Here is a 19,259-nt window from a genome sequence, read left to right as displayed (position 1 = left end):
AAAACATCTGATGTAATTGTCGGACTCACAGGTTCCTAAATAGAATAATATTACGAAGGGGCATGCAACATGGGGCTTGCTTCCAGCGGTGGTAGAGGCTAAAACGTTCTAACCTCTTGAGACAGGAAGACTTGGTTGCTTGCTCCCATCTCCTTTACATGATCGTTGGGTTAATGCCCCACACTCTTGGTTGCAGGACCTGTAGAGTAGATCCTCCAAAAAGTTCTGGCCAAACTTAACAAAATAAGAAGTACTGCCAACGTCGTCTGCATTTTTCTTTCCATGGGACAATAATAGTGCCTCTACTATGGTACATTCACTCATCTATTGAGAGGGTCATCGGAAAAAATACTGAGGTAGACCCTAATTAATTGTAAATCTCTTATCTAATAAAGAGGTGATCTTATTATTGTGAGTTAATCTTTCCAAGATGGCGTTCTATACCACCCACGACTGGTATGAAGATAATTTTAGCCATTAGAAGTTCAACTGCCCAATCTTTGTCTTACCAACATCACGATTCAAGAGAGAGAGTGAATCGGTCCAACCGAAATCTGCAGGTTTGGGCAACTTTAATCCAATGTGTATGGGGACCTTAGACTTCAAATATGTTTGAGGGAATTTGTATTCAGTTTTTTACCTTCATAGTCCTAACCAAAAATGTTGACTTGATGGACTAACCTTTGAAAAGAGGAGCTATGTTCCAAACAGCAATACTTCCAGCCTTCATAAACTGTCCCAAGGCGATTTCCAGGAAGAAAATCGGAATTCCACCAAAGATGGCGATCAGGATATAAGGAATGAGAAAGACACCTGGAAGATAAAAATGTTTGGTCATGCAAGGTTTCAGCTAGATCAGTTTAATGTAGATCACTAGGGTATAAATAAATTATGTCAATAATTTACATATGTAGTGGGGACCATGTAGTGGCCATGGGGTCTACCTTGGTTGGTCCTTCCTCTTATTTTACGGGTATGATTGTCATGATGGCCAATCCCATAGGAGGATCTAACATTGTCGGTTCCACTTCATTTTCTACTAAGTCAATTGTCATGATGACGAAACCCAAAGGAAGCCCTACCATGGTTGGTCCCACCATCTTTTCTACTGAGCCAATTGTCACGATGACTAAACCCTTACAAGGCTCAACCATGGTTGACAAAACTCCTTTTCTACTGATTCAATTGTCATGATCAAACCCATAGGAGGCCCTAGCACGGTTGGGTTAACCCCACCTTCTGAAATCCTATGCCAATGGTCATGATGGTCAAGCCTATTGGAGGCCCTACCATGGTTGGTCGCCACCTCCTTCACTACTGAGTTAGTTGTCAAGATAACCAAAGCCAGGACCATACTGAGGGGTTGGTTTTTAGTTTTTCTTTGTGGCCCAGTTTTCTATGTCTCATTGAGTCATATAGGCAATTATCTATGACAACTACATTTACCACTTACAAATCTCGCTTTACCTGGTGGCATTAGCAAAGATTTAAAGCCCACCAAGTCCCATTTTCAAGGCCGTTCCCAATACCCTCTCTAAGAAACACTGAGCTCTGTAGATTCTTCTTGTCATAATCTTCTGTCGTTCTTCTTTATAAGCCAGGAGACATTGAAACACTTACTTAATCCTGGTCTTAGTCATAGCTATGGTCAGGAAGACATATTAATTTGTGATTATACACAGTCAGCACTGGAGACAGTTTGATTTATAAGAGGATTCAGGGGATTAGGACGTCAGGATAAGATGATGCTGGTGAGGACATGTGGCAAGGTCTCATCATAGAAGGTCAGAGTGCAATATTCAGTGGCTGACCGCATGAAATGGAGGACAATCAGGCGGAATATCAATTGTAATGAGTTTGCAGCCTGGAATAAGAATGGCCCATTGGCTATGTTAGATGACACCACCCAGTGGAGTACAGCTTATGTATATTTGTTAATTATGTATTTATTAAATTATTAAAATATCTCCATTAATATTCCACCCAATTTGATCTTAGAGGGGCCTTGGGAATGACTTCTTCATCGATATGAGAGGATATAGTACACAAGTGCCCTCAGACTATTCACATCCAAAATGGTAGCAAATGGCTTTTAGTCCATTGTCCCATGTACACTATGTTACAGGAGGGACCATTACTCTACATTCGAACCAATAAAGTTGAGTCACATTTATTGAGTTCTCGTTGAAACACATGTAGCAATGTCAACCACCCATAGGAGTTCTGACTTTGGAAAGATTTATATGGCTGGAGGGAGAGCCAGACGGAAGATTTGTAGGGTTCAAAGCCATATAATAACCTACATGAACCAACCATATTTGGCTGCTGCTCAGTTTCACCGGGCAGTCATAAGTCAAGAAGGAATCCACCAAGGTCATTAACAATCTCAAAAGAACTATGGCATTGAAAAAGGTATGAAATACTTAGACAGAAGACAAGTTTTTTCAGAAAATGTATACGTACATTAGAAGCAATTACCCTATTTTATGCATTGAAGCATCTAATGAGCATGTGCAAAGGTCATGGTAAAGGTAGCAGAAGCTATAACATCACCTATTGTGATTGGTGGATACATTTATGGAATATCTACAGCATATGCCATACATGTCTTAAAGAGAGGATTGGGACCCAGTGGAACGCTGACAGAAATAGAGAGGTGGCTACACATTCACAACTTTATTTATATGGACGTTATGAAAATTGCCACCAATGGATATACCGTAGATTCCATTATTGTACAAGATGGGACCTCCCATATAAAGTAAGGCGTACACAGGCCCATTCCTAGTGCTGATTGGCAATATAACAAAGTTGATCGTTGCTCATGAAAAAAGAAACAGTCACTTGCCATAACTATGTTATTGTTTTACCTGATGTAAATGCCGCTGTTCTGAATCCGGCGCTGTTTTTCTTTTGTTCCTGCTCCTCTCTGTTCCTGAGATATGGCCATATCTTCCCTGTATATAAATGTAGTCTTGTTACCCAAATGGAGGTAGTCTATAACTCCTTCCTGTGGGTGTGTTCTTGAAGACCACGCCCAGTTATACTAGATTTACATACAGGGAAGAAGGGGCCATATCTCACAATTGGTGAGGCACAGGAGCAAAAGAAAAACAGCGTCAGATTCAGGAGCACAGTAGCATTTACACCAGGTAAAAAAAATCCCATATGTATGGCAAGTGACAAGTCCCCTTTAAGGACCTTGGCCAATGGAAACTGTTTGTTGATGGGTGATTGCTAATAAGATCATTTCATCCCATACAGTTTGCATATCGTCAGAAACACATGCCATGTTTACACAGGGAAATGTGTTGCCGACATCAATGAACTTCTAGGCCGTATGCGTGAGCTTGAGAATGGAAAATTATTTTCGTTTCCATTGACAAAGTCACGGTGACATAATGGGTCAATTAGGAGAAATGTACTCGTGTCAATGTACTCGTCTACACGAATGCATGTCCTCATCCATTCCCAGACAAACGGTGTATTCAATACGATATGTAAAGAACATATATGTGATTTAATTGCGAACATCTGACATTTCAGTCTCACACGATGACCTTCTTCAGATAAACGGATTGACCCAGAATAAAAGACGCAGAAAGGTGTCACAAAGGTGCCTGGTACAGCCTCGAAGTGACCGTCCGTAGACATCTAACAATGACATAGTAAACATGCTGATGTGACCATATTCAACCCTGTAGTCTCTGAAACTTTTACCAGTGATGGAAAAACTGTACGAGGCCTCATCCTATTGGGATTTTGGGAATGTTGAATATACAGGAAGTTACAGTGGGGAGGAGAGATAGCACCGGGGATAGGTCAGGGGTGACCCATCTGCAGGATTCATCATTTAATGACCCTTTAGTTTCAGTACCTTATAAGATTAAGGATCCTGATTGTTGAGGCTCTTTCAAAAATATTTGCAAGATGAAAAAGTTGAGCTTCAGTGTAAAGCATGGGAGTGCGATCCACCGCTTTACTCTCTAATGGGGTGGAAAATGAATATCAATCTTCAAATGAGCTACAGGAGACATGAATTGTACATGGAATTCATAGTAGCCCTATAATGGCTTATTATGTAGAGAGAGGCCGACTGCCGAGATCATCAATGGCGCATTCAGTGCTCCCGATAAGCAACACTTGTGATATTTGTTTTCTCCCATTCCTATCAGGTTTGTGAAATTTCCCACACACGTCAGTAGGGGTGATTCAGGACTTGGATCTGTCATTTCTTCTTATCTGAAGTCCTGTCCCAGTTATAAGACCATGTTGGTTAATGGTTAACCGGCCAGCCAAGAATACGTGAGCATCAGGGATCGTTTCATGGACACTGGGTGTGTGTAATATATAGATATATACAATCTGTAGATTGTAAGCCCGCAAGGGCAGGGTCCTCTTCCCGCTGTACCAGTCTGTCATTGTTAGTTTTGTTTACTGTAAGTGATATTTGTATTTTGATGTAACCCCTTCTCATGTACAGCACCATGGAATTAATGGTGCTATATAAATAAACAATAATAATAATAATAATAATATATATCTACTGTAGGTCTATTCACAATGCCAATGCATCATAATGGGTAGGAAGCCTGAAAATATGTAGAGATGCACCTACTGTGGAGGCAAAGTGCTGCGTTGTTATAGAGCCCAGTGCGGCTAGGGGGACATATTGGTACCAGGCGACCAGCAGTTATTTTAACCCTGGCAAATGACTAAGATTTTAGGTGGAAGTTTAAGGCTGCTGTGGATAATGATGGAAAGTCATAGTGGTAAAGCTGGTGAAAAGAAGGATTGGGCATTTTGCTATTGAACATGTATGATTCTTTGTTTTCACAATAAATATTCTGCCTCCAGAGATATTCCTCTCCCCCTATTGAGAACACTGGCATACTTAAAGGGAATCTGTCAGTAGGATGAAAGCTCCTAAGCTGACCATATGGGCATGTAGGGAATAGAAAGTAGAATCAAATGATACCTTGATATCTGCAATCCAATGTCTTATTTCAGAGAAATCCACATTATTCTTAATATGCAAATGAGCTGTTATGATTTATGGGCCGGACATAGATCTCCCTGAGAATCTGCCTCCAGAGCTTATTTTAAATGAAAGAGGGCTTTATTAGTGTGAGACATGTAATGCCTGACAGTCTGCTCTCCTGATCTACATGTCTCACACTGGTAACGTCCCCTTTGATTTACAATAAGCTCTGGAGGCAGACTCTCAGGGAGATCTATGTCCGGCCCATGGCTCATGACAGCTCATTTACATATTAACAATAATGTGAATTTCTTGGGAATAAGACATCAGATTTCAGATATCAAGGTATCATTTTATTCAGCTTCCTATGACCTACATGTCCATACAGACAGCTTAGGAGGGTTGTTCCTACTGACAGGTTCCCTTTAAGCCATAGACATGAGATCATTATCTGCCATAAATTCATGCATCCATCAGCTTCCTCTCCTAACTTCCCCATACTCATGAAAATTTGGCTTCACTCATTGAAAAGAGGAGAAACCCGCTTATCTCCACTGAAAGCAAAAGGATTGGCTGTTGAAATACTAATGGCCTGATTCTCTTCTCCCCTAAACATAATCTTTAAGTGCAGAGTCGGGAGACCCCCATACATACAGCACATGTATGTGCTTTGGGGGTCTGTCGGGAGGAATAGACGTGGGCTTAACAAGCTCTGAAACATATGGCCAGCTTTATTCTTAAAGGAGCGTTGCACCTGGCTATGAATTATGTGCCCTTTTGGCCAGTCTGCCCCTGCCTTAAGGTGAATTTTGGCTACACGCATTGGCACCAGTTGATAAACTTATATGTATATGGCTGTCCAGCTCTTCCTAGAAGGCAGAAGGATTGGACATGTCGGACCTCAATATGCTCAATCCTTTGTTAATATAAGTAATTAGCTCCTGACAGAGCTGCCTCGCAGTTACTTACTCCCCTCTCCCTATCGAGAACACGTGCGCACTCGGCTGAGTCCATCGGGTTGGGAGCATCGGGAGGCCTCAGGAGTGATCAACTTACATCTACCTAAGGTGCAACCACTGAATGAGCGATCGTTTGGTGATCGATTTTTTTTTGGCAATGCAGCCATACACATATTATCCCAGCAAAAAGAATGTCTCTTAAAGGGATTTTCCAGTTTCAGAAACCCCCTGTCCCCGGCTGCATTTTTTTTTCTAAATCAAAATGTACTTCCAATCACCCTCCTCAGGTCCAGGGATGTCTCCGCCACTACTCCCAGTGTCTGCATCATTGACGTCACAGTGATAGCGCTGCAGCCGATCAGTGAACTAAGCGGCTCTACCTGAGCAAACGTCACGATCCGCTGAGCTCACTGATTGGCTGCAGCACTTGTAACATGACGTCCTTGCTGCAGACGGTGACAGTCATCTGAAGCAGTGGCAGAGAATCGGTGGGACCTGCGGAGAGTGAGTAAAGCCCTTTTTTTTTTGAAATAAGAAAACAAACTGCAGCCAGGGAATCGGTTTTTAAAAAAATGGGAACCCCCTTGAAGTATCCGCTGGGTCAGCTAACCTTGCATACTTTTTTTTACTGTATAGTAACACTTAGTTCTTTCCTACACTGAGGGACACAGTAAAGAACATATACGGGGCAGTCAGTGGTCCATGTACACCGTGGCTTCCGTCATAGGGATACGTCTGGGAATACTCCCAACGTGTATCACCAATGGAAGCGCAGAACGAGATGTGAACAGAGCCCTGATTGTGTCCTTAAAGGAGAACAGAACTCATACAAAATGACTTTTCTCCACATCATCTTTTCTGCATGATGCATGGCTATCCCCGGCCGGGTCTTTGTCAGAGCAGCTGTGTGCAGCAGATGTCCCTTTTGTCCACTGTAAATGTATGCATTGTAAACTGGCTCATGGCTGCATTAGTAGATTTGGTTCACGGCTTCTGAATGTCGCCCGTTATGTCTCATTTCTAATGGTTACACTTTCACTACGGTGCTTCATCATTAATTCTGCTTTTAGGTGCAGGATTAAACTGATTTATTCTGGCACTTAGCCTCTCTCTTCCCACTCCCGTGTGGCGGTGGGATATGGGTAATAAAGGGTTAATGTCACCTTGCTATTGTAAGGTGACATTAAGCCAGGTTAATAATGGAGAGGTGTCAATAAGACACCTATCCATTATTAATCCAATAATAGTAAATGGTTAATAAAACACACACACATTATGAAAAAGGTATTAGATCTGTTATAGTGAATGTTGCAAAACTGCAATACCACACACATCCTGTGATCATGTGTGGCGCTGTTTTTTGTTTTTTTTTGCAGACATGTTTTCTAATTCTGTAAATTGCTTCTGGGTTCATACAGAGGGCTCTATTGACAGCCCACTCATTTAAAAATGGCGATATGAGGACATGCTTGTTGGAGATATCCCTAGAGGACATTTATCATCCGGGAATGCTTTTCACAAAATGAAGTATCTAGTAGCCCAGATGGAAAGTTATCTTCTTCTTCTTCATGTAGCTATTGATGGGTAGCTTGGCCCTTCGTTGGGCCAGTCCGAATTTTATATAAGCTCTGAATTTGATGGAGATTCTGTGAAAGGGTTCACAGAACCCCCATTCTTCTGACAGACGAGGGTCTCAGAGGTAGGACCCATGTATCTCCTGCACTATGTGCAGCGCTCAGCTGTGTATCTCTTGCACTATGTGCAGCGCTCAGCCGTGTATCTCCTGCGCTATGTGCAGCGCTCAGCCGTGTATCTCCTGCACTATGTGCAGCGCTCAGCCGTGTATCTCTTGCACTATGTGCAGCGCTCAGCAGAGTATCTCCTGCACTATATGCTGCGCTTAGCTGTGTATCTCCTGCACTATGTGCAGCGCTCAGCTGTGTATCTCCTGCACTATGTGGAGCGCTTAGCTGTGTATCTCCTGCACTATGTGCAGCACTCAGCTGTGTATCTCCTGCACTATGTGGAGCGCTTAGCTGTGTATCTCCTGCACTATGTGCAGCGCTCAGCCGTGTATCTCCTGCACTATGTGGAGCGCTTAGCTGTGTATCTCCTGCACTATGTGCAGCGCTCAGCTGTGTATCTCCTGCACTGTATGCTGCGCTCAGCTGTGTATCTCCTGCACTGTATGCTGCGCTCAGCTGTGTATCTCTTGCACCATGTGCAGCGCTCAGCTGTGTATCTCCTGCACTATATGCTGCGCTCAGCCGTGTATCTCCTGCACTATGTGCAGCGCTCAGCCGTGTATCTCCTGCACTATGTGCAGCGCTCAGCTGTGTATCTCCTGCACTATGTGCAGCGCTCAGCCGTGTATCTCCTGCACTATGTGGAGCGCTTAGCTGTGTATCTCCTGCACTATGTGCAGCACTCAGCTGTGTATCTCCTGCACTATGTGGAGCGCTTAGCTGTGTATCTCCTGCACTATGTGCAGCGCTCAGCCGTGTATCTCCTGCACTATGTGGAGCGCTTAGCTGTGTATCTCCTGCACTATGTGCAGCGCTCAGCTGTGTATCTCCTGCACTGTATGCTGCGCTCAGCTGTGTATCTCCTGCACTGTATGCTGCGCTCAGCTGTGTATCTCTTGCACCATGTGCAGCGCTCAGCTGTGTATCTCCTGCACTATATGCTGCGCTCAGCCGTGTATCTCCTGCACTATGTGCAGCGCTCAGCCGTGTATCTCCTGCACTATGTGCAGCGCTCAGCTGTGTATCTCCTGCACTATGTGCAGCGCTCAGCAGTGTATCTTCTGCACTATGTGCAGCGCTCAGCCGTGTATCTCCTGCACTATGTGCAGCGCTCAGCCGTGTATCTCCTGCACTATGTGCAGCGCTCAGCTGTGTATCTCCTGCACTATGTGCATTGCTCAGCAGTGTATCTTCTGCACTATGTGCAGCGCTCAGCCGTGTATCTCCTGCACTATGTGCAGCGCTCAGCCGTGTATCTCCTGCACTATGTGCAGCGCTCAGCCGTGTATCTCCTGCACTATGTGCAGCACTCAGCTGTGTATCTCCTGCACTATATGCTGCGCTTAGCCGTGTATCTCCTGCACTATGTGCAGCACTCAGCCGTGTATCTCCTGCACTATGTGGAGCGCTTAGCTGTGTATCTCCTGCACTATGTGCAGCGCTCAGCAGTGTATCTTCTGCACTATGTGCAGCGCTCAGCCGTGTATCTCCTGCACTATGTGCAGCGCTCAGCAGTGTATCTCCTGCACTATGTGCAGCACTCAGCCGTGTATCTCCTGCACTATGTGCAGCGCTCAGCTGTGTATCTCCTGCACTATATGCTGCGCTTAGCCGTGTATCTCCTGCACTATGTGCAGCACTCAGCTGTGTATCTCCTGCACTATATGCTGCGCTTAGCCGTGTATCTCCTGCACTATGTGCAGCACTCAGCCGTGTATCTCCTGCACTATGTGGAGCGCTTAGCTGTGTATCTCCTGCACTATGTGCAGCGCTCAGCCGTGTATCTCCTGCACTATGTGGAGCGCTCAGCAGTGTATCTCCTGCACTATGTGCAGCACTCAGCCGTGTATCTCCTGCACTATGTGCAGCGCTCAGCCGTGTATCTCCTGCACTATGTGGAGCGCTCAGCCGTGTATCTCCTGCACTATGTGGAGCGCTTAGCCGTGTATCTCCTGCACTATGTGCAGCACTCAGCTGTGTATCTCCTGCACTATATGCTGCGCTTAGCTGTGTATCTCCTGCACTATATGCGGCGCTCAGCTTTGTATCTCCTGCACTATGTGCAGCTGGGGGCTGACATGGCTGTTTAGGATACTGCTGGACACAAAAATCCTGAAAACTAAGGAGCTTGACTGGACTGCTGCTGTTAACCCTCTAGATATCAGGGCAGTGAGACTGAACCGTGCCCACACCCACCTCACTCTGCTTTTTATAGTGTCCAGTCGTCCCCTTTTAAGGAAGGACATAATGGAGGACAACAAGTGACATGAAGTATATACATCTTTGATCATAGATTCTGCACTATGTATACAATAATAAAGGACATTGTCTGGAGTCTGCAGAAAAGTAACAAAGGAAACTAATGAATGCGAATGAAACGTCAAAAAGAGCAAATAAAGAAAAGCTGACGTGCGTCCTGTCATGTAGGAAGAGGCTGTAATACAGCACAAGCAGTAATAGCAGGCCTCCGGCAAAAGAAATGCAGAAGTGAGGACTTTACCGACTCATTGCAATGTTTCAGTCCATATAGTTAGTAGTCTTTTATAGAGCGCATGGACTGAAAGGTCGCAGTGGACCAATAAAGCCCTCACTTTTGCTTTTATTTTGGAGGCCTGCCTTCACTCACTTCTTGATAATGTGTGCAACCTGTAAAGCGCTGTAGAATATGTTAGCGCTATATAAAAATAAAGATTATTATTATTATTCTTGTGGATTTATCAAATAAGGATTATTTTTTCTTACCTGGATTCTGAGAATTGTACTCATATATAGTGGATCCATCCATCCATCCATGGGCTGAAGTTATCACCTATCCACTGGACCCGCACCAATGGGCAGAACGGGCCATTTTATCCCTGCTAGGATGGAGTGTCCGTGCCCATGCCCGACCGTGGCTTCATCCATTCCCTACGGGGCTGTGGGTAAAGGCCAAGCACAGCCCCATATAGCGGCGGTGGAACATGTGCACTGCCTGTTCTACCCATCGGTAAAGGTGGCCCATGCCGCACTTTTACCAATGGGGCAGAAGTGCCTCGTTCTCCACATAGGTGCATATCCCCCACCTTAAGTCATCTCCTGTCCTCTGAATATTTGATAACTTATTTTCACCGAAAACCCCCTTGAGATTAGGGTTAGGTCGCTCTAACGTCACAAGTACGCTAACATGAAGTTACGAGCGAGCCAAACTATTGGATCCAGAGAGACATGGGTGCGGGACAACCTAGGTATTGAATTGGTGACGTAGGAAGACAGATCATACCCAGAGGGGCAACTTTGGTAACTATGTGACTATGGGAAGTGGGGACCTGAAGGGTATGTGTTACTCTAAGTCTTCGTTCACCCACCTCCTCCGTTCTTGTAGCACAGGTAGGGAAATCTCCAGACATTTCCAAGTCCAACAGCAAATCCTACACAAGACATTATGAAATCCATCTGCCGAGTCCATGTCTCCCTCTCAGGAATGGCTTCCCTGGAATTTGGGGAGAAGATGATGCCCCCTTTGATGGATCCATTATGACACAAGTCAGCATGTCCATTCCCGCTCGGTATGAGTTGTCCATTTTTCTCCTCCATGTTCACTTTGTAGCTGCCGTTCTCCACGGACAATCTCTTCTTCTCCATCCTTCCAACTTAAAACTTCTTTCAAAAAAAGGACCAACGTAAACCCTCGACCAGTTCTTTGACCCTCACGTCCCTTCCTTACCCAACTGCTCGTGGACCTGATGAACCCCCCACCCCTCAAAAATAAATAATAAATAATACTATAAAGGAAAAGAAAAAATAATAATACAGTACGAGAACTAATAAAAAATAATCGAAATTTTGGCAATTCAAATTTTAGCTGGGAAAAAAAAATCCCAAAAAACAGAGAGAATAAGAAGGGATTGGAGGGGGGGAAAGGGAATCAGAAACCGTCCACAAAGCACTTAAAGGTGAGCCGGAAGAATCTCATGGGTTACAGCGTTGGATGTCAAAAAAGGAGGAAATTTGGGGGGGAATAGTAAGAAACCGAAGCCCCTGACGAGTCGTCCAAAACCGAAGGGTAAATCAGCTAGATCAACGCTCTTCTAGAGGGATTTCTGAATCCTACGCTCCTCTACCCTGAGGTTTAAAAGCCCAGGCTGGATAGTTCCTCCCTTCTACCCTCCTCTCACGTCTCGCCCTCCCTTTTCTTGCCTTGCTCCTACTCCTTCTTCTTCTGATGCGTCTCTGAAACCATGAAGCCAACCCTCTGTCTCAATGTCCAGGCTGCTGAGCTTTCTTCCACGCCTCCGCACCCTTACTCTAGATTTTCCCCTCCTTCCTGAAGCTCCTCTGCTCCATCCATTCAGAGTAAATCCCTTTTCCTCCTGCTGTTGTGCGGCGCTGTCAGAGAGCGGCGAGCTCGTCTCACGTGGTTTCTATTTTGGGAAGTTCATGCGAGGAGTGGGATACGAAAAAGAGGAGGGAGATGTGAGCGCGGATTATCATGAGCGACCGTGTTCTTGGGATCACCGTCGTTGTCATTTTTATTTCATAAATCAATAGTACACATGAAAATAAGAAACTTTGTAATATATCTTATCAGAGAAATCTGCTTCTCTTCCAATTCGCTTGGTGCTGATTACAGAAATAGGAGATGACAGCTCATAAAGTTCTATGGAGAACTGCAGCGGAATGTCTGTGCCTAGCTCCGCCCATCTCCATAGAACTTTCTAAGCACCAACTGTTATCTCAGTAATGGGGAGATCTGTCTTCACTGAATACACATTTTGCTCATGAATTGAGAGTCTAATATCAGTCCAGGAGGAGAAAGGAGGGGTAAGATGTCCAGCTTTCCACAGGGTGGGCTGTAACTTGATCGGTGGGGGTCCGACTGCTGGGACGGGCAAATACTGAAATCTTCCATTCTCAGGAACTGATCCTAAGTAAGTGCAAATTTAGCGGTGCATACGCACCACTACTCCTGTTTGGATCCATTTAAAGGGGTTGTCCAGGATTAGAAAAATAACTGCCTTAGTCCAAAAAAGAAACAGCGCCACCCTTGGCTCCTGTTTGTATTTGGCATTGCAGCTCAGCTCCTTTGAAATGAATGGCGCAGAGTCGTTATACCGCACACAAACTGTAGACAGGCGTGGCACTGTTTTCGGAAGAAGGAATTAATTTTCTTTTCTTTTTTTTTTTCTAATTCTGTACAACAACCCCTTGAAGTTACATTTCCTAACAAGTCAGGCGAGTCGTAGGTCAGATGATTTCAAGAATTCTTTTGGGAGTCGCATGATTTGTCATGTCAAAAAAGCAAATGCAAAAATGTAGAAGAAAAACAACAACAACAAAACAAGGGAGATCTAGAGAAAGAAATTGTCTGAACAAAAAGCAAACACTAATCATCATCATCATCACCAAGAAACAAACATAAAATGTGCAAGTAAAGCGAATAAAAAAATAAACAAAAAAAAAGACAAACAAGAAAAAACAAAATAAATAAAAGCAATTTATGTATAGTCTGGCCATTACCAAAGCATGGCGATCAAAATAAATAAATAAATAATAATAATAATAATACTTTCTTTATATAGCGCCAACATATTCCGCAGCACTTTACAATTAAGCGGGGAGATATACAGACAAATTCAATACAAGTTAAGACAATTTAAACAGTGGCATTAGGAGTGAGGTCCCTGCTCACGAGCTTACAATCTACAAATAAAATACTACACCTAATTTTTATCTTTTTTTAAAGGGACAGTACACCTAAAAATGTAGCTCGACTTTCCTTCATTTTCTGTAAAGTTTCCACTTACTGCTCTAGCCCTGTATATCAGTACATGGATGATCGATAGGCGATGATTTTTTTGGTAGGTCTGTAAGACGTGCGTCTGACAGCTGACAGGTCTATTAGGCCCTCTTGTGGACAGAAGGGGCGCTGCACACTAAACTCTCCAGACTTACACATTTTATTCATTATATATTTTAGGTCCAGTCATAAGAATTGTTCAGCATACCCAGTAATACATGGGTGTAAAATAATTGCCTAAATCAAAATGAAAGCCTTAAGTATTAAAGGAGTTACTCCCATTTTCATAGATGGAGTTTTTTATTTATTTTTAAATTGTAATTTTTATTGAAATAAAGGTTTCAATTTTTACAGGAAAAGAAAAAAATATCCATTTTAAAATTGTCACTATCATTTATAGGTTGTCAATCAACATTGTTCTATAAAAATACTTTAACTTTGAATTGCATAGATGGATATTGTCGGATAGGGCAATTTACTGCTTATTTAGATTTGTATCCGTTCTCGATATATTAACACTTTTCTTTTGTTTATAGCTCGTTACCTTGGAGAACGACCACCGCTGCTAGACAGCAGAACATTCGCAGTGCTCACAAGTTCTTTTCTGTGAAGCTTGTAAGCGCTGTGCACTGTTCTAATGCAAGCACAACGCTAACAGGCCAGACAGCAGCAGTGGTCGGTCTCCTAGACAACAAGCTGTAAACAAAAGAAAAGTGTTAATGTCTCAAGAACGGCTGTAAATTTTAACCCTTTCACCCCAGGCCATTTCCCATTTATCAGTTTTCATTTTCTTCCTACCCTTGTTCCCAGAGCCATAACTTTTTTTAATTTTTTCGTCAATATGACCGACTGAGGGCTTGTTTTTTTTGCAGGAAGAGTTGTACTTTTGAACGACACCATTGATTTTACCATATAATGTACTGGAAAACGAGAAAAAAAATTCCAATTGCGATGAAATTGCAAAAAAGAAAAACATAATTCCACAATTGTTATATATTTTTTTTTTACCATGTTCACTAAATGCTAAAACTGACCTGCCATTATGATTCTCCAGGTCATTACGAGTTCATAGACACCAAACATGTCTAGGTTCCTTTTTTTTATTTAATCGGTGAAATAAAAAATCCAAAGTTTGTTAAAAAAAAAAAAAATAATGGTGCCATTTTCCGACACCGTAGCGTCTCCATTTTTCGGGATCTGGGGCCGAGTGAGGGCTGATTTTTTGGGTCCGGAGCTGACATTTTTATCGATACCATTTTGGGGTACATACGATCTTTTGACTGCCTGTTACTGCAAAGTTGAGCCGACCGATAAAAACGTATTTTGCCATTTCAAATTTTTTTCTCATTACGCCGTTTACCGATCGGATGAATACTTTTTATATTTTGATAAATCGGGTGTTTCTGAATGCGACGATACCAAATATGTGTAGTTTTTAATTTTTTTATTGTTTTATTTTGAATGGGACAAAATGGGGATGATTTGAAAGTTTACATTTAAAAAAAAACAAACAACTTTTTTTTAACTTTTATTTGCTTCCATAGTTTCCTTGGGAGACTTGAAGCTGCGATCTTGTGATTGCTTGTGCTACACATAGCGAGGCTGCAGAAATGCTCAACTGCTATGAGCACTGGCCACCGATCGACAATGACCACCACAGGGATCTCCTGCAGACCCCGGTTGTAATGCCAACCCATCGGCGCCCTGCGATCATGTGGGCAGAGTTAGTGACGCGCTTCCGGCGCGCTGGTGTTAAATGCCGCTGTCAGAGATTAACGGCAGCGGGTGGATCATGATTCCACCCGCGGCTGTATATAAAGTCTGTACAGAGATCAGTGTCAGAGGCCGTTCCTCGGTGTGGCAGTGTACGGGTTACAGGCGCAGCAGATGGGCATTACATGCTGCAGTGCTTCGGCACTCTCCCTGAATACAGAATGTAATCCTTACAGGTAGGCAGCACTTATCCTACACAGCGATGCTGCAAACCAGAAGCCCTAAAGCTGCAGAGACAATGAGATGGCCGCAGTCATATTTCTCCATATACTGTACTGATACGCCGGCACTGCAGCAAAACCAGGCAAGGATCTGCCGCTGCATTGTCATCTGTCTGGTGGTCAGCGGACGTCGAAACGACGTCACTGCAAAACAAGGTATATTAAGTGTCATCACTTGTAATGATGGGAGCGAGCGCCTTCTAGAAAAACTGCCCCCCATCCCATAATCCCCATTGTTACAGATGAAATTGACTTTGAAAAGACATGCCCTTCTCCAGTGGGTGTCACAGAAGATGAAGGAGCAATGAGCTGCAATACCAGTCACAGACTATAGAAAAGAGAGGCACTGTTTCTGGAAAAATGTAAATATTATTTTCTAATTCTTCTGACTGGAGATTCGTGCTGCCTAAACCACAGGCAGCAAGAATCAGAGATCGGATGCACTATTCCAGCAATGTATCTTTTACTCTGAAAACATACTTTGAAAAGCCGGCGAGGGACGGTAGGATGGCAGGTCTCTCCATATGAGTGTGTATAGGTAGAGATTTATCAGTCTGGGATAGCGGTACGGGCAGAACCAACATGAATCTGCTACTTGGACCAGTCATCCAAGTAGCAATGACCCTGACCCGCTTTTTAAAGTATGTTTTCAAAGTAAAACATTCACATCTGTAATAGTGTTGCCAGTCAACCAGGCATCATCAATCTCCCTTAAGATTCCCTTTATCTATCTTCTTGGAATTGAAAAGTTAGGAATTGTTGTTAGATACTTCACTTTATTCAGCTTTTTCCTTTTTCAAACACTATGAGACACTGCTGATTCATTTCCAGTTCATGCTTCTTTAAAAGCTGCTTTCAACTGCTGCTCAACAAGGGTCCGTACACCATATTCAATCAAACTATGGAATGTTCCCTGTCTGAACCTCTGGGTTTCCCACCATGTGTTCAGACAGGGAAAGTCCTAAACTGTATAAATATAGTGTCCAGATCTTTGCTGAGCAGCAGTTAAAAGCAGCTTCTAAAGTAGCATAAAAGGTGGAAGCAAAATAAGGTAAAGATGTATATTATAAAAAATTGATAAATAAATAATAAAAAAAAGTTTAGCTATTCTTTAAAACACACTTATGATTATTCCTGTTGAGTATCAACATTTTCTGGGATTTTTTTCCAATATATCAAGAAGGTCCTGACAAATTTGGGACTGTTCTATGACTATAATATTGATAGTGACCGCTTAATGGTGGTACGATTGCCATGCAATATCAGACACAGCCATTTCTAAGAGTACTTTCTATTCTAAGGATAAGCCATAAATAATATATTCCCTGAAATAAATATCCTTCCTTATAGAATTATGAAAATCAATGCAGCAACATGAAAGTATCCAGGACATGGCTGGATTATAGGGAGGCCTCCTGGTGGACCTGCACCATCTTGACATCTAGAGAGGATCTCCGACACCCACCCTCCCTCCTCAGACCATTTCTTCTGGTCTGCCTGCCCACCACTTTGCAGTGGCTATTTATATGGCATCTCTGAGACCCCCGTCTCGTAGGAAAACCAGGGAACACATAAACATTAGATGCTTAGCTTGTCCTGCTGAAATCGATAGGCGGACATTCTTCCAATGACATAACAGTAGTAAAAAAAATTCTGCCCAAAGCCCTTTCTGTTAGGCCATGTTCACACGGTCAGTATTTTACATCAGTATTCGTAAGCCAAAATCAGGAGAAGAACAATCAGTGAAAAAGTATAATATAAATAAAGAGAAAAAAGATAGACCTGACAGAGTGGGAGTCACCACCATATAGATGTAAAATATAAAAAATAACAACCTTTATTGAACACTTATGCAAAAGACAGCACATTTAAAAACATTTAAAAAGGGATCAAACATATCCCTGAACCAAACAGCCTATAATAAGGCCTAAGCACCGCACCTCCTAATGAAGGGTTAAATACACATGCCAAATACAGTGAACAACGAACGACCCTATAACTAGCACAATTGCTACAGGTAAACTGTCCCCATGGTCCAAATACTGGCTAACGGTGCCTGTCAAATAACAGAAGTGTCAGCACCCCATGATGGCATACAACCTGAAAAACAGCAGTAATAAACACAATCCATAAGATACAAACTATACAGAAATGCTGTGACCATACCAGGATTAAAATACCCACCAAAGCGGGAGAGACCGGTGACCCAAAGTGTAGGAGCAGGCAATGACCCGTAGAACCCAGTCCTGAGCACAATAGCATACAAGGGCATGTGTACCCTAACATAGGTGAGTGCGGGCAACAGACACCCAACGCGTGTCGCCACACAGCGGTGGCTTCGTCAGGGGTGATGTCTGTGTGTGCTGCCTTCTGCTTAAATAGCGTGGCTGCAATAACTTACCGAGTGGCAGCTGTGTGAGCGGGCGGACCGCATGGAGAAGCCAGAACGAAGTTCCTATCAGCCGGGCCCGGCTTGTATTTACTGCGCATGCGCCGGCGTCCCAGAGCGGAAGTGTGCACTCCGCTCTTGGTCGCCGTAGCAGCGCATAAACAATCTACAGCGCTTGCGCAGAGTGAGAAGAATGGTTGCCGTAGCAGCGCTTAAACAAAAATGCGATTGCGCACCGGTGACTAGTGGGCTTACCAAGGCTGCGCTGAACAATGGTGAACAGCGCTAGCACAGAAATGAAGAGATGGGAAAAAAGGGGAAGGGGAGAGGAGGGGAGGGGAGGAAAAAGGAGGGGTGAACATCACCATGAGGAATATGCCATAATAATGGAAGCAATAAGCAAAGGCTGCTCCAAGCTGCAGAGTAATAATAATGATGCTGTGGCCCAGGTAAATACATGGAAGACCTAAATCATTAGCAGGAAACAGTACAAAACCTTATCATGCATTACTTGGTACCTTGTGCTTAACTATTGCTAGTACTAAAGCCAAACTCTGTAGAGTAGGTAATCTATGGCTTTCAAAAAGGAAAAGCATGAACCCTATCCTATACTCATAAGGGGTTTACAGCTGTCAAGGGCATTTATGCCCTCAGCACACAATACAGTGGAGTGTAATGTACGATAGCCCTAACGTTGACATTCAAAAAAGACCAACGTGGGACCCTGTCCTATATTTGAGAGAAATTTACAGAATCCAAAAGCATTAATGCTCAAAGCACCCAATACAGTGGAATATGATATACACTGGCCCCAAAGGAAACACATCTCAAAATAACTAAAATAATTTAAAAAAAAAAAAAAAAAAAAAAAAATATACAAAAAAATATAAATAAAATACAAAAATACACAAAGAGAGATGTATCCCTTAACATGGGCTATTAATCAAACATCCATGGATGCAAGGCATAAAGAAAAACCAAAGCTGTATATACAGCTAATTGTCCCTTTTACTGTTTGTAAAAACCAGTAAACAACAGGTCTTCATTGATACCAAATGGGACGACACTGTTTAGGTCAAAGATCCACTTGGATTCCCGTTTTAAAAGTTCAAGGGTAACATTTCCACCTCTCATATTCATATTCAATGCTTCAAGTCCTAGAACCTTTGTGCCAGCCCAGTGCGAATGATGTTCATCCAGATAATGTGTTGCCACTGACGTAAGGGTTTTCCCCTTAGCCTTGTCCCTTTGCGCTGTAGTTACATTGGATAGATGTTGTTGTGTACGTCTCCTGAGCTCCTGCGTGGTTTGGCCCACATAGATTTTTGGGCATGGGCAAACCAACGCATAAATCAAGTTCCGGGACCTGCAATTAAAATAAGTCTTGGTAGGGGTCTGCGAAGACAAAAAAGGCA

At 43.1% G+C, this 19,259-nt stretch overlaps 2 protein-coding genes across 2 annotated transcripts in view; one reads left to right on the top strand and one right to left on the bottom strand.

Moving 5' to 3' along the window:
- SLC6A8 (solute carrier family 6 member 8) overlaps positions 1-12,108 on the bottom strand; it is a 77,419-nt gene extending 65,311 nt beyond the window's left edge. The window contains exons 1-2 of the mRNA XM_077283800.1: positions 11,030-12,108; positions 682-813 (exon numbers count right to left, since the gene is read on the bottom strand). Coding sequence (XP_077139915.1) covers positions 682-813; positions 11,030-11,306 — 409 coding nt within the window. The 5' untranslated portion in view covers positions 11,307-12,108. The remainder of the gene's footprint in view (positions 1-681; positions 814-11,029) is intronic.
- Positions 12,109-15,326: 3,218 nt separating this feature from the next.
- The window catches only part of PNCK (pregnancy up-regulated nonubiquitous CaM kinase), a 167,743-nt gene continuing 163,810 nt past the window's right edge, over positions 15,327-19,259 (top strand). Inside the window, exon 1 of the mRNA XM_077283804.1 lies at positions 15,327-15,611. The gene's annotated coding sequence lies outside the window, so the exon portion shown is untranslated. The remainder of the gene's footprint in view (positions 15,612-19,259) is intronic.

The sequence above is a fragment of the Ranitomeya variabilis genome, chromosome 2 (genome assembly GCF_051348905.1).
Source record: "Ranitomeya variabilis isolate aRanVar5 chromosome 2, aRanVar5.hap1, whole genome shotgun sequence".
Classification (NCBI taxonomy): domain Eukaryota; kingdom Metazoa; phylum Chordata; class Amphibia; order Anura; family Dendrobatidae; genus Ranitomeya; species Ranitomeya variabilis.
The sequence above is the reverse complement of the archived record's forward strand: the minus strand, read 5'-3'. Positions and strand labels throughout refer to the sequence as shown.